At 43.6% G+C, this 21,784-nt stretch overlaps 2 protein-coding genes across 2 annotated transcripts; both read left to right on the top strand.

The window, feature by feature from the left end:
• Positions 1 to 1,027: 1,027 nt before the first annotated feature.
• LOC128439039 (stathmin-like) lies at positions 1,028 to 1,697 on the top strand. The gene is given in 2 exon segments (XM_053421860.1): positions 1,028 to 1,246; positions 1,249 to 1,697. Coding segments are annotated over 2 exon segments (456 nt in total). The 5' UTR covers positions 1,028 to 1,147; the 3' UTR covers positions 1,606 to 1,697.
• Positions 1,698 to 15,274: 13,577 nt separating this feature from the next.
• LOC128438906 (tripartite motif-containing protein 16-like) lies at positions 15,275 to 17,707 on the top strand. The gene has a single exon (XM_053421671.1). It carries the CDS (start codon positions 15,364 to 15,366, stop codon positions 17,035 to 17,037), a length of 1,674 nt encoding a protein of 557 aa, XP_053277646.1. The 5' UTR covers positions 15,275 to 15,363; the 3' UTR covers positions 17,038 to 17,707.
• Positions 17,708 to 21,784: the final 4,077 nt, after the last annotated feature.

The raw sequence follows: 21,784 nt of genomic DNA, 5'->3' as shown, positions 1-21,784 counted from the left end.
AATGCTCTCTTTTATCTGGAGACATACGATAAAAGCGTTATCTTACTGGCTGGGCTTCTCCCACGTCAATATCATGCTCAAGAAGATGAGTACGAGAAGGTGTATCTGCGAAAAGGCAGGGATAACCTTTAATAACATTCACCAACTCTGTTCGCTTTGGTTCAGGTAAATTATTCAATATTACATCAAGATTGGAAAGTGACTCTGAATTTTTAAGACACCCTTTCAACATTACATCATCTGGTGTATAACACTCTTCCTCCAATTCCCCTATTGGATCAAGAGGTGGAGCTGAAGGACCCACTGGAACCGCGGCAGCAACGTGATCTATTACATTTTTTTGGGCCTCCTTGGCTTGCCAGTCGCTGTGCAGGGAGGCTAAAGGGCCTCGCACTGTGTGACCAAAGACAAGGTCATTGGGACTAAAACCCAAGCTCTCTTGGGACACCTCCCTGGCAGCTAACATCAGCCAAGGTAATCCTTTCTCCCAACCACGGTCCAATTCAGTGCAAAATGCACGGAGGAGGGACTTCAACGTTTCATGAAACCTTTCTAGAGCTCCCTGGCTCTGGGCATGGTATGCGCTGGACAGAGAATGTTTGACATTTAACTGGTTCAGCACTTCTACAAATAGCTTTGAAGTGAAGTTAGACCCCTGATCAGATTGAATCGTTTTTGGGATACCAAAAATAGACATAAACTGTGTCTGAGCTTTCAAAACAGACTTGGTGGTAATGTTTCTGAGGGGATAGGCCGCAGGATAGCGCGTAGCCTGACACATCACTGTGAACAAAAAGTTACTGCCGACTTTGGATCGTGGCAAAGGACCAACACAGTCAAGGCTGAGAAAGCCTCCTGGGCCTTGCCAGTGAGCACACATTGAAGTAATAGGGTTCGCTCCGCATCAGACCAATTTCGTGCCGCTGCTAAATGCTAAAACAACACAAAGAAAATGTCAGGGTCCTTTTCATTAAACTAAGAACTAACCGTAATTCCGGCTGGTGTTGGATCAGCATCTTACAGAAGAAGAAGCAGAAGGAGGGTGTGCCAGACTTCATCATCCCCAACAGGTCCTCTGTGCTCCGGGAGTCCACGCAGCTGGTAACACACAACAAGCGAGGTAAATTGACCTGCAGCACTCTTAAAGATGGCAGCCGCTGAAGAAATCAAAATCAAGGAGATTGACAAGCGGTCTTCTGGCCAGGCCTTTGAGGTCATCCTGGCAGATGCTGTCCCGATGCCAAGTGTGAGTTCCCCCTGCCTCCTCCCAAGAAGAAGGATCTCTCACTAGAGGAGATACAGAGGAAGCTATATGCTGCAGAGGAGAGACGTAAGAACCATGAGGCAGAGGTTCTGAAGCAATTAGCTGAGAAGCGTGAGCATGAAAAGGAAGTGCTAAAGAAAGCTCAGGAGGAGAACAACAACTACAGTAAGAGGGCAGAGGAGAAGCTTAATCAGAAGATGGAGGCCAACAAGGAGAACCGCACAGCAATTATGGCAGCAATGAATGAGAAATTCAAGGAGAAGGACAAGAAGTTGGAGGAAGTGCGGAAGAACAAAGAGACCAAAGATCCCTCCTCTGAAGAAGGCACTTCGCAAAAATGAAAGTTACGAAGTGGATTGTGTGTATAGGGTTTTTTACGTATCCAAAGATTGATTTATTTTTAGTTTGGTCAGTATTTCTTTGTGTTCATTTCCCACCTTTTTGAAATAACATAGTCCCACATTGTGAATTGATCAATCCTCCTGCTATAAGTGTTCTTGCGCTGGTTTTACATGTGGCTTGTTTCCTCCCCTTGAGTCTAATCCATTTGATATGTAGCTAGTTGATGCCGCTTCAGCCCTTTTTTAACTAAGCAGTGTACTTAACCTTTTTGAGGAAGCATGTTTCTATGCATAGGTCTTTAATCCCTGCTTACTTCATGCGTTTTGAAAATGTCCCTGTGAATCACACCTGTTCCCGGCACTTACTGTATATAAAAAAAAAAAAAGTAGCACAAGGTTTGAGCAAGGCGTTGGCTGTTATTCATGCAGGTGTTAGTGCAGCTACTCATTTGTTCTTGCAGGTCCTGTTTTTGTGCCACTGGTTTGGCTCTTGTAAAACTATGGGTTTGTTCTTCTAAAGCACATGACTTCTTGCTGTATAGCTGTGAATGAACATGCCAGACATGAAAATGGATGCCATCTTGAACATCACTGAAGAGGGGTCTACACGTAGAATGCGAAAGAGCAATACACTGGCATCTCAAGAGATACAGTGGCTAGTTGACTTGAACTGTTGTACTAAAACAAATTTAAAAAAAATAACTAATCTGTCTGGCTTTATGATTGAAGATGGAACTAGAATACAATTCCAATGCAGCTTCTTCCAACCATGCAAGTTTACACTAAGACTGCACTGGTACATCTGACCTGTGTCTAGCAGACCTCAATAAAATGGCACTAAACTTAATCTGCTTTTATCTGAAGTGTGCAGACAGGGAATAAAATACTGAAAGAAAAAAAAAAGAAGCTTTGAATCAAATATAATTTATTTTACTGAGACAAAAGGATAAAGGATCAGGCTGTTGCAGCAGGCCCTGCTGAGAGAGAGAGAGAGACTCCCAGAAGAGCAGTTTATACTCTCTGGGATGGCCCACCCAGGTGGGCAGGTAAGTGGCTGAAGCTCCACCTACCAGCACTGAGCAAGGCACACAGACAGGTAGAATGAGGGTCGTCACAAAATGAACTTGAAGCAAGAAAAAGCTAAAATAACCCGTCCTCGAAAAGACCCGTGGAGAGAAAGCGAAGCCAGAGCTGCACTGAAGATGGACTGGATGCAAGAACAAGCACGAGCACAAATAGCTCATCTGCGAGAGAAGAGTCAGCACATGAAGGCACAAGGGGAGAACTGCAAAGTCCAGAGGGGTGATGAGACTGGAGGCTCCCAGCAGCATAGAGACAGAGAAGAACTGATCCGTCTAACTCAGGAAAACCAACGTCTGGCTTTTGAGAACAAGAAGCTAAAATATGAAGTTCAGAGTGTCATCTCCAAGCACCAGGAGGACACAGCTAAACTGGACCAGCTGACTGAAGAAAATCATCAACTTGCTTCTGAGATCAGGAGGCTACAAGGTGAACTTGAGGATGCTGTATGTGAGAAAGACCTTGCTCATCAGGCTGTCATCTCCCAGCACCAGGAGGACACAGATAAAGGGAACCGCCTGTGTCGGAAAGTTAACAAAATTGCTTCTGAGAGGAAGAGTCTACAAAGTGAACTTGATGACGCGCTCCGTGAGAAGGACCTTGCTCATCAGGCTGTCATCTCCCAGCACCAGGAGGACACAACTAAACTGGACCAGCTGACCAAAGAAAATCATCAACTTGCTTCTGAGATCCAGAAGCTACAATATGAACTTCAAGATGCTCTAGGTGAGAGTCAGCTCGCTCGAAGGTACGGCCAGAAAGACAAAGAAGCTCGCAGCAGACTCGATGAAGAAGTGAAGAACGCTAAAGAGCAGAACTTGCGACTATATCAAAAATGCTTGAGGCTAAAGGAAGCATCATCAGATGCAGAGGAGATGATGCTAAGTATGGAGAGCAAACCCATCAGAGCTCCCTGTCAGCAACATGAAGAAATCAGGGAACAGAAAGATGATATCACATCCAAGAATCCTGCTATGATTGCTAAGCGCCAACATACGGTCGATAAGTTCAAAGTAGAACAGTCAGTGAGCAAGACAAGACAGGCCCAACCTGAAGGTTCCCTAAAACAGGAAAAGATACAAAGGGCTGTCTTGGAGGAGCAAAGCAAACACACTGCATCTGCTTTTGAAAAAGAAACGAAGAGAGCTGCTTAAATTGGTTCTGCTCTTTATAAAGAAAGTAACACAAGAACATGTCTTCAGGTTAAGGGAGTTATGGTCAAGGAAGGCAGATTATTGAACAAGCGGGAGCGTAGGCTTCCAAACCTCCTTGAAGGTCCAAGACCAGGTACAAGAGTAGTGCACACAACAATCTCTAAATTGAATTCAAGCCGGAAGAGCGGATACTTTCACATGAGTTCACAAACGGTGTACACAACCTGCAAAAGACAGCTACAATATGAACTTCAGGATGCTCTAGGTGAGAAAGACCTTGCTGATCAGGCTGTCATCTCCAAGCAGCATAAGGAAACCGATGAAGTGATCCGCCTGAAATGGGCAATTTACAGATTGGCTTCTGAGAAGAAGACGCTACAAGGTGAACTTCAGGATGCTCTGTGTGAGAAAAACCTTGCTCATCAGGCTGTCATCTCCTAGCACCACGAGGACACAGTTAAATTGGTTCAGCTTCAAAAGCACATGAGTAATAACTGTTTTGTTTCACAGGAAAGTAAATCAAAGCAGGCGAGTGCAGGTGGTCTGCAAAAGCCCCACAGAGAGAAAGAGAAGCCAGAGCTGAACTGGAGATGAACTCGAAGCAAGAAAAAGCTCAAATAGCCCGTCTGCGAAAAGCCCCGTGGAGAGACAGCGAAGCCAGAGCTGCACTGAAGATGGACTGGATGCAAGAACAAGCACAAGCACAAATAACCCGTCTGCGAGAGAAGAGTCAGCACATGAAAGCACAAGGGGAGAACTGCAAAGTCCAGAGGGGTGATGAGACTGGAGGCTCCCAGCAGCAGAGAGACAGAGAAGAACTGATCCGTCTAACTCAGGTGCACCAATATGGAAATTCTTGGCCGATACATGTCAATGACTTTCCCTTAAGAATAAAGCTCTCCTCATCTCTTATTAACAGATCGAATGAAAATATAATACAAAAGTTTGTACTTCTTCTCACTCCTTTTTCAAATATGTAGATTAAATCATTAAGTTTAGATTTTTTCCCACAATGCTGGGTTGTGGCAGCGACTCGTACTACTTCCTGAGATACATAATTAGCAGATGAACTTATAATAAAACACTTTGATAGTGTTGATCATTAAAATTTTTAATTTACAATGAAAGGAAATGAAGCGTATGAAGCCTTTTAGTGTGAAAGAGTCCAGCGGAAGTCATAAGTGTCGGTTGACGGAAACTGACGGTGGAGGGAGGACCGGAGACTGCGGAGATAAACAAGTGCCACAAGAAGTACATGTCTTCAGCTCAAGGGAGTTATAATCAAGGAAGGAAACACATTGAAGAGGCTGCAGCGTTTGCTTCCAGCCCAGTCACGTTCACTGCAGTGATTTGATGATACACACAGTGTTGGAGGATATAATAAACCTATTAATGACTTGGCTCTTGTTGAGATATCTATGTTTCTCTGTATCTTGTGACTATATTTTACCTATATCCTGTGAATAAATATTAGCTGCATAATCTAGATAATCAATAATGCTTATGCTACAACTGTTTCTTTTCTTGGGATGATGTCTATCTTTTTGACTCAGACACAGGGTTTGCACAACAAGCACAGGTTCTCAGGAAGAGAGAGGTCATGCCATAATTAATACAAAGAGGTGTTTCATGAAACGTGGTGAGAAAAAGATATGAAATCCTCCTCTCTGTCTAATCTGTCTCTCTCCGATGTAGCAGGCTCCCTGTTGGCCAAGGCCACAGTAGTGGGACACCTGGTCAGTTGAAAGTGATGTGCTTGCAAAAAACTGCACTTTGAGGAAACAGTAGACATCTGGCCAATAACTGAATTCCCTCAAAGAAAAAGAACCGCCTCTGTGCTGCCCCCTGTGTCTGTATAAATACTGTGGACTTAGGATGTGTGTGAGCTTCTTCTCGACATGATCCAGTGAACCTGGTGACGTGTCCGGCAGAACCCCAGAGACTCTCTGTAAGTATTTCATTGTTTTACAATAAATGTTCAATTTCCAGAACTTCATGTATAAGTGTCTAATTATTCCTTCTCAAATCCTGGATCAACAAACACGCTTGTCCAATCGCCGGTGGCGAGGTCAAGTTTAGTGCCTGGCGACGACACTCTGTAACTTTGCTGTTAATAGATTCTAAACGTAAGTGACTTTAAGTTTTTTTTAAGATTTTTTAATTAAAAGGTTTTTGTGGAACAGTTCACCACCTCACGTCTGCATCGCCACTTTCCCGTCTCCAAAACGTTCGTACGCATGGGTCAGAGTTTGTGTGGAAAAGACTGTTTTTATAAATCCCAACGTTTGCGTGAGAAGTGGCGTACGCACGTTTCAGGCCCCGTTCTGTGCGTACGTAACGGTTCTAAATGTGACTCCTGCAGGGTAGGCTAGGCGAGGGCCACACACCTCCACCACATGGCCCAGTGTGAGGACTTTGGCCTGGCACAGTTTCTGAGATAGGCCTGGTTCTACATCATATCGGAGCCGAGTCCCGTGAACCACTGGCTCTTTGAGGAGCCAGAGCAGAGAGTCACAGTTCTTCAGTCTGTCCTTATGGAACATTCCCCACATTTTGAGCTGGTCTCATCAAAATTTCGTAGAAACTCTTACTCAAAGTAATGCACTAGAATTCGTAAGAATTCCACGTAATAATGAGTCAGGAGGCTGGGGACACCTGACATGTGCTTCTATCTCTTCGTGAAAACAAAAAACATGGCGGTCATCCCTCTAACCCTAACCCTGATCTGAAAAATACGTATGAACTCTGCACCACGGTGATTCAGCAGAGTGAGAGACACATAGGCTTGAGTGGAGAATACGTAATTTACCCTTGACACCCGACATTTAACGGAGGAAACAGCGGAGAAGTTCTTCAACAGGGATGACAATAAATTAATAATTGAAGTGAAGAAGTTATATTTTACTATTATTATTATTATATATACTGTTGCTGCTATTATTACTATATACTGCTATTATTATATTGGTATAATTACTTTCATATATAAATATATATTATATACTATATATACTGTACTATTTTTTATATATATACTGTAACAATAACATTACCATCATATCATCAGTACTTACCATCATCTGCCACTGCACCTTATCTACCCATTTATCTTGTGTTTCTGTTTTTATTGTTTCTAGCGCAATATTTTTATATTTTATTTTATTTTTTTTAATTTTATTTTATTGTATTTCATTGTATTCAAATGTACCGGCTGCTATGACGACTTAATTTCCCTTCGGGGATGAATAAAGTAATCTATCTATCATCTATCTATCTATCAGTGACCTTAGTACTGCAAGCTAGACTATTATGCAGCTGTAGACACAACACAGGGGGTCCCTGGGCCTGAGAAGGAAAGAAAATGAGTTTAATGTGGCTATTAAATGTGACTAAAACTAGACTCAAATGTTCTGAGTTTTTGTCGAAGAAAACTAGACTTAACCAAAAAGGATAAAAATGACTAAATGTGATTAAAACTTATATGCATTTTCATATAAAGACTAAGACAAAATCAAAAATTGCTGCCAAAATTAACACTGTTTCTCAGCCTCGTGGCCAACACTTTGGACAAAAGTTTATAATCAGTGCAGAGCAGAGCTACTGGTCGCCAGTTCTTTATCTCCTGAAGATCTTTTTTGGGGAGAAGGGTGAGGACCGCCATCCTGCAGCTCAAAGGAAGCTGTCCTTTGTTGTGCTGTCTCTGAGGACCAACAGCAGATCTCCTCCAATCACAGGCCAGAAAACCTTGTAAAAATCTGCAGGAAGTCTGTCGATGCCCGGAGCATTGCCGTTCTTTATCCTCTGCAGCGCAGCATGTAGTTCTTCAGCAGAGAGCTGTTTGTAGAGCTCTGCACTGACCTCTGCAGGAACCTTGGGTAGACCCTCAAAGAATGTCTGTCCCACCTCTGGTCTCTCTTGGAACTCCATCTTGAAGAGTTCCTCATAGAAACTTACAGCATATCTGCAAATCTCTGCTTTTCGTTGACAATTTGAGAAAATCTTCTTCAATCAAAAAATTGTCCACACTGTTCTCCTCCTGTGAACTGTGTGTCGCTCTGTGGCTGCATCGGATCAGATGTCCCTCTTTCCCATAGCCAAAACACATCATTTTACCTGATGTAACATGCACCGTGTAATAAAATTCCTCAATTTTTAATCTAAAGACCAAGTTTAATTCTTCCTCACTCTTTTTTAGCATCATGAACACACTGTCATACCCAACAACCTCACCTATAGCCAGACTGACCTCTTCCACCGAGCAGTCCATTGCCGGACACATACACCGGCAGCTACCGACTTACCTGCTGCTACTGACACTATTACTCACAAAGGAACAAAACACCTCTAATATAAGTAAAGAATGAAAGAGCAAAGAGGTCAAGACGGACAGACAGACGGACAGACAGCATGTTGACTCTTTTTTGCAGACGTAAGTCTATAACAGAGAACTTAAAGGAAGTTGAAAACAAGAGGAGGCGAGCCGAGCTCAGCTGGACCCTGGATGCAGCTGGTCGGGAACATTGTCTGCCAGAAAAGTAAACCTATGACTTTGTGTTGTTGAACGTCTTTGTCATTACCTAGCATGTTGATTACTTGTTTCACTGAAGCCATGTTCATTTTAATACCAAGTTCATTTGTATACAGTAGGCTAACCTTTTACAGCCGTGAGAGTACGATGTATGTACAGTTGCAATCAGAATTACCCCCCCCAAAGATTTTAAGAATTTATCATTTATAGTTACTTCAAAGAGCAAGATTCTGCTTTGGATGACTTCTTTATGAGTTGAGTGAAAGAGAAAATCAACACGGTAATTGCATAATGTAGTATTTGTGTGTAACAGTATACTTTGTTAAGATGGCCATGACGCAATTATTCAGCACCGATATAATATTGTTGTTTTTAAAGCTGAAACATAATTAAGCCTTTAGGAACTCTATAATGACCCTTCATTGGCCTCAGATGTGATGCTTAATAAAGAGGTCAACTTCATAGGAAATAGGAATCTAAGAACTAAAGATCTTAAAGGATGATGTTGGTCTCCTATGATGTTGGTTACCACTTGTCAAGAATAATCCGTAGAAATGAAGTAGTATCAGTAAGGTAGACAATAAATGCTGTATGTCGCTATGACCAAACATTGGAATATCGATTTACTAGAAGTTATTATAGAGGAGAGTGAAGAGGAATTTGAGGAGACCGAAGACAAAGAGGAGAAAATGGAGACGATTATAAAGCTTGAGGTATTATTGATTCCATTTCAGTTATTGACTCTATTTTAATAATTCCGTGCGAAATGTATAAGATAATTCACCCCCAATTTTGTTAAATTGGTTCAGCTTCAAAGCACATGAGTAATAACTGTTTTGTTTCACAGGAAAGTAAATCAAAGCAGGCGACTGCAGGTGGTCTGCAAGAAGCCCCACAAAGAGAAAGAGAAGCCAGAGCTGCACTGAAGATGGACTGGATGCAAGAACAAGCACGAGCAGAAATAGCTCGTATGCGAGAGAAGAGTCAGCACATGAAGGCACGAGGGGAGAACTGCAAACTCCAGAGGGGTGATGAGACTGGAGGCTCCCAGCAGCAGAGAGACAGAGAAGAAGTGATCCGTCTAACTCAGGAAAACCAACGTCTGGCTTTTGAGAACAAGAAGCTAAAATGTGAAGTTCAGAGTGCTCTGGAGTTTAGTGAGGACACTGTCATCATCCTTCGGAATCAGAAAAAGGATCAAGATCACAAACTAGCTTCTGAGAAGAAGAGGCTACAGGATGACCTTGAGGAGGCTCTGCACCTTGCTCATGAGGCTATCATCTCCCTGGAGCAGGACACAGATAAACTGGACCAGCTGAAACTGAAAGAACACCAACTGGCTTCTGAGAACAAGGAGCTACAAGACGAACTTCAGGGTGCTTTACATGAGATAATGATTGCTCATCAGGCTGTCATCTCCAAGCAGCATAAGGAAACCGATGAAGTGATCCGCCTGAGACGGACAATTTACAGATTAGCTTCTGAGAAGAAGACGCTACAAAGTGAACTTGATGACGCTCTACGTGAGAAGGACCTTGCTCATCAGGCGGTCATCTCCAAGCAGCATAAGGAAACCGATGAAGTGATCCGCCTGAGACGGACAATTTACAGATTGGCTTCTGAGAAGAAGACGCTACAAGGTGAACTTGAGGGTGCTGTATGTGAGAAAGACCTTGCTCATCAGGCTGTCATCTCCCAGCAGCAGGAGGACACAGATAAACTGAACCACCTGTGTCAGAAAGTTAACAAAATTGCTTCTGAGAGGAAGAGTCTACAAAGTGAACTTGATGACGCGCTCCGTGAGAAGGACCTTGCTCATCAGGCTGTCATCTCCCAGCAGCAGGGGGACACAGCTAAACTGGACCAGCTGACCCAAGAAAATCATCAACTTGCTTCTGAGATCCGGAGGCTACAAGGTGAACTTGAGAATGCTGTATGTGAGAAAGACCTTGCTCATCAGGCTGTCATCTCCCAGCACCAGGAGGACACAGATAAAGCGAACCGCCTGTGTCGGAAAGTTAACAAAATTGCTTCTGAGAGGAAGAGTCTACAGAGTGAACTTGATGACGCGCTCCGTGAGAAGGACCTTGCTCATCAGGCTTTCATCTCCCAGCACCAGGAGGACACAGCTAAACTGGACCAGCTGACCCAAGAAAATCATCAACTTGCTTCTGAGATCCGGAGGCTACAAGGTGAACTTGAGAGTGCTGTATGTGAGAAAGACATTGCTCATCAGGCTGTCATCTCCCAGCAGCAGGAGGACACAGATAAAGTGAACCGCCTGTGTCGGAAAGTTAACAAAATTGCTTCTGAGAGGAAGAGTCTACAGAGTGAACTTGATGACGCTCTACGTGAGAAGGACCTTGCTCATCAGGCGGTCATCTCCCAGCACCAGGAGGACACAGCTAAACTGGACCAGCTGACCCAAGAAAATCATCAACTTGCTTCTGAGATTTGGAGGCTACAAGGTGAACTTGAGAGTGCTGTATGTGAGAAAGACATTGCTCATCAGGCTGTCATCTCCCAGCAGCAGGAGGACACAGCTAAACTGGACCAGCTGACCCAAGAAAATCATCAACTTGCTTCTGAGATCCGGAGGCTACAAGGTGAACTTGAGAATGCTGTATGTGAGAAAGACCTTGCTCATCAGGCTGTCATCTCCCAGCACCAGGAGGACACAGATAAAGTGAACCGCCTGTGTCGGAAAGTTAACAAAATTGCTTCTGAGAGGAAGAGTCTACAGAGTGAACTTGATGACGCTCTACGTGAGAAGGACCTTGCTCATCAGGCGGTCATCTCCCAGCACCAGGAGGACACAGCTAAACTGGACCAGCTGACCCAAGAAAATCATCAACTTGCTTCTGAGATCCGGAGGCTACAAGGTGAACTTGAGAATGCTGTATGTGAGAAAGACCTTGCTCATCAGGCTGTCATCTCCCAGTACCAGGAGGACACAGATAAAGCGAACCGCCTGTGTCGGAAAGTTAACAAAATTGCTTCTGAGAGGAAGAGTCTACAGAGTGAACTTGATGACGCGCTCCATGAGAAGGACCTTGCTCATCAGGCTTTCATCTCCCAGCACCAGGAGGACACAGCTAAACTGGACCAGCTTACTCAGGAAAATCACCAGCTGGCTTCTGAGAACAAGAAGCTACAATATGAGCTTCAGGATGCTCTAGGTGAGAGTCAGCTCGCTCGAAGTTACGGCCAGAAAGAAAGAGAAGCTCGCATCAGACTCGATGAAGACATGAAGAACGCTAGAGACCTGAACTTTCGACTATATCGAAAATACTTGAGGCTAAAAGACGCCTCATCAGATGCAGAGGAGATGATGCTAAGTATGGAGAGCAAACCCATCAGAGCTCCCTGTCAACGACATGAAGAAATCAGGGAACAGAAAGATGATATCACATCAAAGAATCCAGCTACGATTGCTAAGCGCCAACATACGGTCGATACGTTCAAAGTAGAACAGTCAGAGAACAAGACAAGACAGGCCCAACCTGAAGGTGCCCTAAAACAGGAAAAGATACAAAGGGTTGTCTGTGAGGAGCAAAGCAAACACACTGCATCTGATTTTGGAAAAGAAACAAAGAGAGCTGCTCAAATTGGTTCTGCTCTTGAAAAAGAAAGTACCACAAGAACATGTCCTCAGGTTAAGGGTGCTATGGTCAATGAAGGCAAATTTGTGATCAAGCGGGAGCGTAGGCTTCCAAACCGCCTTGAAGGTCCAAGACCAGGTGAAAGAGTAGTGTACACAACAATCTCTAAATTGAATTTAAGCCGGAAGAGCGGATACTTTCAAGCAACAGCTAGGGATGCACCGATATGGAAATTGTTGCCCGATACCGATGTTTAAAACAACAATCTAGCCGATAACGATATTTGTTTATTCTGTTTTTGTTTTTATTAGGGCTGTGAAATAATAAAAAATTTGAATCAAATTAATAACAGTTGTCTGTGGATTAATCATGATTAATCACATATTACCGATTATCTCTATATATTTTTGTGAGAACAAAAAGATTCATGACAAAAGACACATATATACATCCAGAGGGGTGATGAGACTGGAGGCTCCCAGCAGCAGAGAGACAGAGAAGAACTGATCCGTCTAACTCAGGTGCACCGATATGGAAATTCTTGGCCGATATATGTCAATGACTTTCCCTTAAGAATAAAGCTCTCCTCATCTCGTATTAACAGATCGAATGAAAATACAAGACAAAACTTTGTACTTCTCACTCCTTTTTCAAATATGTAGATTAAATCATAAGTTTAGATTTTTTCCCACAATGCTGGGTTGTGGCAGCGACTCGTACTACTTTCTAAGATACATAATTAGCAGATGAACTTATAATAAAACACTTTGATAGTGTTGATCATTAACATTTTTAATTTACGATGAAAGGAAATGAAGCGTATGAAGCCTTTTAGTGTGAAAGAGTCCAGCGGAAGTCGTTAGTGTCGGTTGACGGAAACTGACGGTGGAGGGAGGACCGGAGACTGCGGAGATAAACCAGTGCCACAATAAGTACATGTCTTCAGCTCAAGGGAGTTATAATCAAGGAAGGAAAAACATTGAAGAGGCTGCAGCGTTTGCTTCCAGCCCAGTCACGTTCACTGCAGTGATTTGATGATACACACAGTGTTGGAGGATATTATAAACCTATTAATGACTTGGCTCTGTAACTTTGCTGTTAATAGATTCTAAACGTAATTTGCTTTAAGTCTTTTTTTTTATTTTTAAATTAAAAGGTTTGTGTGGAACAGTTCACCACCTCACGTCTGCATCGCCACTTTCCCGTCTCCAAAACGTTCGTATGCATGGGTCAGAGTTTGTGTGGAAAAGACTGTTTTTATAAATCCCAACGTTTGCGTGAGAAGTGGCGTACTCCTGCAGGGTTGGCTAGGCGAGGGCCACACACCTCCACCACATGGCCCAGTGTGAGGACTTTGGCCTGGCACAGTTTCTGAGATAGGCCTGGTTCTACATCATGTCGGATCCGAGTCCTGTGAACCACTGGCTCTTTGAGGAGCCAGAGCAGAGAGTCACAGTTCTTCAGTCTGTCCTTATGGAGCATTCACCACATTTTGAGCAGTCCTTTGTAAAAAACTGGAAGGTTGTCCAACTTAGATCCATTTACATCCATTAGAAACAACGACTCAGCCAGGCCCAGCCCACCACATCGCTCTAGTAAGGCACGGTCTACGGGTCTCCAGACCAGGTCGCCAGGTCCAGTCAAGAGTCTTTGGACAAACTGGAGCCTGACAACGGCCCCCCTGCTCGCCAAGTGGACAAGTCCATGTTCCCCCTCCTCCTTAGGCAGCAAGAGGACACTCTTTGGGACCCAGTGCAGACGGTCCCAGAAGAAATCCACCATCACAGCCTGTATTTTGGCCAGCAGATGTGCTGGGGGGTCCACACATGCCAGTCGGTGCCATAGCATGGAGGAAACCAGGTTGTTAATGATAAGGGTGCAGCCTTTAAAAGACATGTGTTGGGAAGCCACTTCCATTTTGTAAGACATCCTTCTACCTTCTCTTAAACATTGTCCCAATTTTTGCTCATGAAGGTTGTATCCCCAAGATGAATGCCCAGCTATCTCAGACCTTCTTTATTCCAGGTCATCCCCCCCAGTAAAGACTGTCTTCATCCTCCTTCAGGTTCTCCTATGTGTTCATCAAACTGTCCTCTGACTGAGAGGAAGAACACGGTGGGTTTATCTTTGAAACTTTGTTTGCTTGTTTACTATCTGTTTTGTTTTCTGGGCTTTTTCTTTTGGTTGACAGTTTGAGAAAATCTTCCTCAATCAAAAAATTGTCCTCACTGTTCTCCTCCTGTGAACCTTGTCTGTCGCTCTGTGGCTCCATCGGATCAGATGTCCCTCTTTCCCACAGCCAAAACACTTCATGTTACCTGATGTACCATGCACTGTGTAATTAAATTCCTATATTTTAAACCTGAAGACCAGGATTAATTCATCCTCACTCTGTTTTTGCACCATGAACACGTGTCTCCTGAAAGACACGACATGTTTGAGATGTTGAGATTTACAATATATGGGGATCATCTTTATCGGGGACATGAACTGTCCATGTCTTGCCAGCTCTTTCTCTAAGAGCTCATTTTTCAGAAACGGGGACACATTAGACATAAGGACTTTTTTGACAGGATCAGCCGGGGACAACACAGGTGTGAAGGAGCCCGGAATCACAACTCCACTCTCCAGTAGCTGGTTAGCTTGTCTGGGCTGTCTAGAAAACCATCACATCGCTGTTCATTCGTGAGGCAGACTTCACACTGTCATACCCAACAACCTCACCTACAGCCAGACTGACCTCCTTTTCCGAGCAGTCCACAGCCGGACACAGTTTGATGCCGTGTCAGAGAGAGAGAGAGAGAGAGAGAGAGAGAGAGAGAGAGAGAGAGAGAGAGAGAACAGAACAGACAGACAGACAAGATTGTTGTCCCCTCAGCGGCCGGACTTTTATACCAGCTATAGCCCTGGTGTTTGGCACACACACTTTTTAATATATTTGAGTATTTTGACAAATGACTAATGGTTTCTTAATGCTCTTTTTGTGTATGTATGTATTGTTATGATGTGTATGGGTTGTGTGTCATAACTGTTTACAAACCAGCTGGCCCCTCAGGGACAGTAAAGACGACCTTAACCTTAACTTAACCTTTATTCTACTTTGTTAGTTTTTCATTCTTCGTAAAACACACTCTCACTGAATCTCCTCTTAACACCAGTTGTGAAATGCAGGAAATCCTGAAACACCAACAACTTCTTCCTCAAACACAACCAGCTCCCCCCAGTCAGGACATGTCTGTGTCTCCTCCCTTCAGAGGTGTGTCAGTGTAAGAGCCAGTGAACAACAAGCTGGTAACTGTGGGAGATGAGTCAATGCAGGGAGTGAACGAGAGAGGGAGGAGCAGATATCTGTTTCTGCTCAGAGGAAGTGAAACTGTCTCTGGAAGCAGCTGAAATGGCGCAGCAAGAAATTCACCTGGACAGAGAAAGATTCTCCTGTTCGATCTGTCTGGATCTACTGAAGGATCCGGTGACTACTGTCTGTGGACACAGCTACTGTAAGAGCTGTATTAACACCCACTGGGACAAAGGGGAGGAGAGAGGAAGCTACAGCTGTCCTCAGTGTAGACAGACCTTCACACCGAGGCCTGTCCTGGAGAAAAACACCATGTTAGCTGATTTAGTGGAGGAGCTGAAGAAGACTGGACTCCAAGCTGCTCCTGCTGATCACTGCTATGCTGGACCTGAAGATGTGGCCTGTGATTTCTGCACTGGGAGAAAACTGAAAGCTCTCAAGTCCTGTTTGAATTGTTTGGCCTCTTATTGTGAAAAACACCTCCAGCCTCATTTTCAGTCAGCTGCATTTATGAAGCACAAGCTGGTGGAGCCCTCGGAGAAGCTCCAGGAAAACATCTGCTCTCGTCACCACGAGGTGATGAAGATGTTCTGCCGCACTGATCAGCAGTGTATCTGTTATCTCTGCTCTGTGGAGGAACATAAAGACCACGACACAGTGTCAGCTGCAGCAGAAAGGACTGAGAGGCAGAGAGAGCTCGGGCTGAGGAGACAAACCATCCAGCAGAGAGTCCAGGACACAGAGAAAGACGTGAAGCTGCTTCAACAGGAGGAGGAGGCCGTCAATGGCTCTGCTGATGAAGCAGTGGACGACAGTGAGAGGATCTTCACTGCGCTGACCCGTCTGCTGCAGAAAAGAAGCTCTGATGTGAAGCAGCAGATCAGATCCCAGCAGCAAACTGAAGTGAGTCGAGTCAGAGAGCTTCAGGAGAGACTGGAGCAGGAGATCACTGAGCTGAAGAGGAAAGACCATGAACTGAAGCAGCTCTCAGACACAGAGGATCACAACCAGTTTCTACACAACTACCCCTCACTGTCACCACATAGTGGATCTACACACTCATTCAGCTTCAGGATCCTTCCTCTGATGCACTTTATGGACGTGACAGCAGCTGTGTCCCGGGTCAGAGGTCGACTACAGGACATTCTGAGTGAGACTGAGACAGAGATTTTACATATTATGTCTCAAGTGGATGTTTTACTGCCACAACCAGAGCCAGAGACCAGAGCTGACTTCTTAAAATATTCACAGGAAATCACAGTGGATCCAAACACATCATACAGACATCTGTTATTAACTGAGGGAAACAGAAAAGTAACACGTGTGAGTACAGAACAGTCTTATTCTAAGCATCCAGACAGATTCACTAGATGGCCTCAGGTCCTGAGTAGAGAGAGTCTGACTGGACGTTGTTACTGGGAGGTGGAGGTGGAAGGGAGAGAAGTTTATGTAGCAGTGACATACAAGAATATCAGCAGAGCAGAAAGCTCAGATGAAAGTAGATTTGGATTCAATAATAAATCTTGGTCATTATCTTGTGACAGAAACCGGAATGTATTTCATTACAACAGCATCAGGACTCCAGTGTCAGGTCCTGTGTCCTCCAGAGTAGGATTGTACCTGGATCACAGTGCAGGTGTTCTGTCCTTCTACAGCGTCTCTGTCACCATGACTCTCCTCCACAGAGTCCAGACCACATTCACTCGGCCTCTCTATGCTGGAGTTTATGTTGGTAAGCATGAATCCACAGCTGAGTTCTGGGAACTCAAATAGACTCGAGTCATTAAAAGCAGTGATTTAGATTCCGTGTTTAAATCTTTAACTTCTTTTGTCTCCATGTTTGTTGATCAAAGTTCTTCGTGGTGACGTTTCTGCTCCGCACAGAGATCAGCTGTCAATCAAACACTGACCTTCCTTTATCACACATATTCAGTTCTCACTTTGTAAAGACAGAAATCTATAATTACACTGACATGTGTTTGAAAGAACTAATGTTGCTGTTGTTTTCTAAATCAATGTAGAAATCAGGTTGTGTGATGTTTTAGAACCTGTATCGATCCTGATGAGTGTTGCAAAGGGGCGGAACATTACTGGAAACTTTCTGGAAACTTTCCAGTGGAAGTTAAATTCAGGAATTTGGGAAATGCCTGGAAATGCTTTGGAAATGCCCAACCAGCTGCCTGGATGCAGCTGGTTGGGAATATTGTCTGCCAGAAAAGTAAACCTATGACTTTGTGTTGTTGTTGAACGTCTTTGTCACTACCTAGCATGTTGATTACTTGTTACACTGAAGCCATGTTCATGTTAACACCAAGTTCATTTGTATACAGTAGGCTAACTTTTTACAGCCATGAGAGTACGATGTATGTACAACTGCAATCAGAAATATTCAACCCCTCCAAAGATTGTAAGGATTTTTCAATTAAAGTTTTTCAAAGAGCAAGATTCTGCTTCCGATGATTTCTTTATGAGTTGAGTGAAACAGAAATCAACACAGAAAATGCATGATGTAGTATTTGTGTGTAACAGTATATTTTGGTAAGATAGCCATGTCACAATTATTCAACCCTGATAAAATATTGTTGTTTTTAAAGCTGTCTGACAGTTTTTATGGCCTAGAGTGGAGTTGAAACATAATTAAGCCTTTGGGAACTCTGTAATGATCCTTCACTGGCTTCAGCTGTGATGCGTATATAAACCCCACCCATGAAGGTATTCAAGTTGCATCATGGGAAAGACAAAGGAGCTTCCACCAGAGCTGGGAGAGGAGATGATTTCATCACACCTGAAGGGCCTTGGGTAAAAGAAGATTTCCAAAAAGAGACATGTCTGTCTGATTTCCCTCTGGACTTTAAAAGGAGAGCTTAAACCACCATTAATCTTTAAAACACTCTCAATGTCATTGTTCAATGTCCGGATCATAGCTATGAGACCAGGGCTGAACCCAAACATGTGTTCTCTGTCTCCGGTGGATTCTGCTAGATCTTACAGATCCACTATTTCTCTCTCCAGAGCTTTCAGAGCTTTCATAGGTCATGTCCCTTGAGACATTCAGAGTGTACAGTAAGCACAGATGCTTAATTTGACCCTTTCCTATATCCCACCACTGTTGTAATGAGGTGTAGTCAGATTTAGTTTTGAATAGTTGTTCCAAAACAAACTGAACAAACATTTTTGAAAAAGTGCATTGGCCTGATGTTTGAAACAGTAAAATCTGTCCAGCCGAGCCATAGATAGTGTGTTGTCACTAGTATGGACCCAAGTGTACGGACGCTGAGTTTGATGAAGGAGCCTCCAGGTGTCACATGGATCATTTTATTCAATCAGCTTGACAAGACACCTCCTGGACGCTCCATGAGGCTCTGCGTGGTTTCTGTCCAGAGTTGCATTAGCTGTGCAGTTAAAGTCACCACCCAGGAACATGTGCCCTTCACCACTACACGAGTTAACAACAGAGTTTAGAGTGTTTAGCAGAGTTACTCTTTCTGTGCCTACAGTCGGAGCATAAACATTAATAAAGGTTATTTTTTATATTTTCAAACACAGCTTGTATTTAAACAAGCGGCCTTCTACAATTTCCTCTGTAACAGAGGAAACAGGAAGAAAGTCTCTGGAAAACAAGATGGCGACCTCACCACTGTTACTGCTCTTATAGCTGAAGAACACCTGCCAATCCCACTCCTTCCTCCACTCAGCTTCGCTCTCAGCTGTGCTGTGTGTTTCCTGGAGAAAGACAACATTTAGCTTCCTGATCCTACACAGGCTGAACAGAGCAGCTCTCTTCACATCTCCTCTGGCACCATTTACATTTAAAGAGCTTTATGTCACACATGTTGAGGATGAGGCTGAAGTTAAGGAGAACAGACAGGGTTTAACCATCAAACTGCAATTTGGGCTCTGACTTCAGACATTAGTTTCCTGAGGCGGAAAACTTCCTGATCAGTGAAGGTCGCTTTGTCGGTACCTTCTGTGTTTCTCATGGAAACTCTCACTGAGTTGAGGAACAGTTTTAAATCGGGGAAGAAGTCCTCTACTCTCACCAGTCTGGTGCCCTTAACGTTGTGTAGACAAGTCTGGTTCTGGTGAAGTAGTAAAGACTCTCTTCATGCACCTGCAGGTTCTCCTGTGTGTTCATCAAACTGTCCTCTGACTGAGAGGAAGAACACGGTGGGTTTATCTTTGAAACTTTTTTTGTTTGTTCACTATTTGTTTGGTTTTCTTTTTCTTTTCGTTGACAATTTGAGAAAATGTTCTCCTCCTGTGAACCTTGTGTGTCGCTTTGTGGCTGCATCGGATCAGATGTCCCTCTTTCCCACAGCCAAAACACATCATTTTACCTGATTCAACATGAACGGTGTAATTAAATTCCTGAATTTTAAATCTAAAGACCAAGTTTAATTCTTCCTCACTCTTTTTTAGCATCATGAACACACTGTCATACACAACAACCTCACCTACAGCCAGACTGACCTCTTCCACAGACACCGGCAGCTACCAACTAAACTGCTGCTACTGACACTATTACTCACACAGGAACAAATCACCTCAACTATAAGTAAAGAGGGAAAGAGCAAAGAAAAGGTCCAGACAGACAGACAGATGGACAGATGGCATGTTGACTCTTTTTTTTTGCAAAAGTTAGCCTATAACAGGGAACTTAAAGGAATTTGAAAAACAAGAGGAGGCGAGCCGAGCTCAGCTGGACCCTGGATGCAGCTGGTTGGGAACAGAGTCTGACAGAAAAGTAAACCTATGACTTTGTGTTGTTTAACGTCTTTGTCATTACCTAGCATGTTGATTACTTGTTACACTGAAGCCATGCTCAATTTAATACCAAGGTCATTTTCACTTTCACTTTACAGCCGTGAGAGTAAGATGTATGTATAGTTGTAATCAGAAATGTTCAACCCCCCCCCCCCCCCCCCCCCCCCAAAGATTGTAAGGATTTTTCAATTATAGTTACTTCAAAGAGCAAGATTCTGCTTTGGGTTGAGTGAAACAGAAAATCAACACAGTAATTGCATGATGTAGTATTTGTGTGTAACAGTATACTTTGTTAAGATAGCCATCACGCAATTATTCAACCCCCGATATAATATTGTTGTTTTTAAAGCTGAAACGTAATTAAGCCTTTAGGAACTCTATAATGACCCTTCATTGGCCTCAGATGTGATGCTTAATAAAGAGGTCAACTTCATAGGAAATAGGAATCTAAGAACTAAAGATCTTAAAGGATGATGTTGGTCACCTATGATGTTGGTTTCCACTTGTCAATAATAAACCATAGAAATGAAGAAGTATCAGTAAGGTAGACAATAAATGCTGTATGTCGCTATGACCAAACATTGGAATATCGATATACTAGAAGTTATTATAGAGGAGAGTGAAGAGGAATTTGAGGAGACTGGAGAAAAAGAGGAGAAAATGGAGACGATTATAAAGCTTGAGGTATTATTGATTCCATTTCAATTATTGACTCTATTTTAATAATTCCGTGCGAAATGTATAAGATAATTCCCCCCCAATTTTGTTAAATTGGTTCAACTTCCAAGCACATGAGTAATAACTGTTTTGTTTCACAGGAAAGTAAATCAAAGCAGGCGAGTGCAGGTGGTCTGCAAGAAGCCCCACAAAGAGAAAGAGAAGCCAGAGCTGCACTGGAGATGAACTTGAAGCAAGAAAAAGCTCAAATAGCTCGTCTGCGAAAAGCCCCGTGGGGAGAAAGCGAAGCCAGAGCTGCACTGAAGATGGACTGGATGCAAGAACAAGCACGAGCAGAAATAGCTCGTCTGCGAGAGAAGAGTCAGCACATGAAGGCACGAGGGGAGAACTGGCACAAACTAGCTTCTGAGAAGAAGAGGCTACAGGATGACCTTGAGGAGGCTCTGCACCTCGCTCATGAGGCTATCATCTCCCTGGAGCAGGATACAGATAAACTGGACCAGCTGAAACTGAAAGAACACCATCTGGCTTCTGAGAACAAGGAGCTACAAGATGAACTTCAGGGTGCTTTACATGAGATAATCCTTGCTCATCAGGTTGCCCAGCACCACAAGGACACAGATAAACTGGACCAGCTGACTCTGGAAAATCACCAACTGGATTCTGAAAACAAGAAGCTACAATATGAACTTCAGGATGCTCTAGGTGAGAGTCAGCTCGCTCAAAGGTACGGCCACAGAGACAGAGAAGCTCGCATCAGACTCGAGGAAGAAGTGAAGAACGCTAAAGACCAGAACTTGCGACTATATCGAAAATACTTGAGGCTAAAAGACGCCTCATCAGATGCAGAGGAGATGATGCCAAGGATGGAGAGCAAACCCATCAGAGCTCCCTGTCAGCGACATGAAGAAATCAGGGAACAGAAAGATGATATCACATCCAAGAATCCAGCTACGATTGCTAAGCGCCAACATACGGTCGATACGTTCAAAGTAGAACAGTCAGAGAACAAGACAAGAAAGGCCCAACCTGAAGATACCCTAAAACAGGAAAATATACAAAGGGTTGTCTTGGAGGA

This window comes from Pleuronectes platessa, chromosome 4 (genome assembly GCF_947347685.1).
Source record: "Pleuronectes platessa chromosome 4, fPlePla1.1, whole genome shotgun sequence".
In the NCBI taxonomy this organism is placed as follows: Eukaryota; Metazoa; Chordata; class Actinopteri; order Pleuronectiformes; family Pleuronectidae; genus Pleuronectes; species Pleuronectes platessa.
The sequence above is the reverse complement of the archived record's forward strand: the minus strand, read 5'-3'. Positions and strand labels throughout refer to the sequence as shown.

Bases quoted from the DNA above. Each gene is read 5' to 3' on its own strand.
- LOC128438906 (XM_053421671.1), top strand. From the start codon at position 15,364: ATGGCGCAGCAAGAAATTCACCTGGACAGAGAAAGATTCTCCTGTTCG.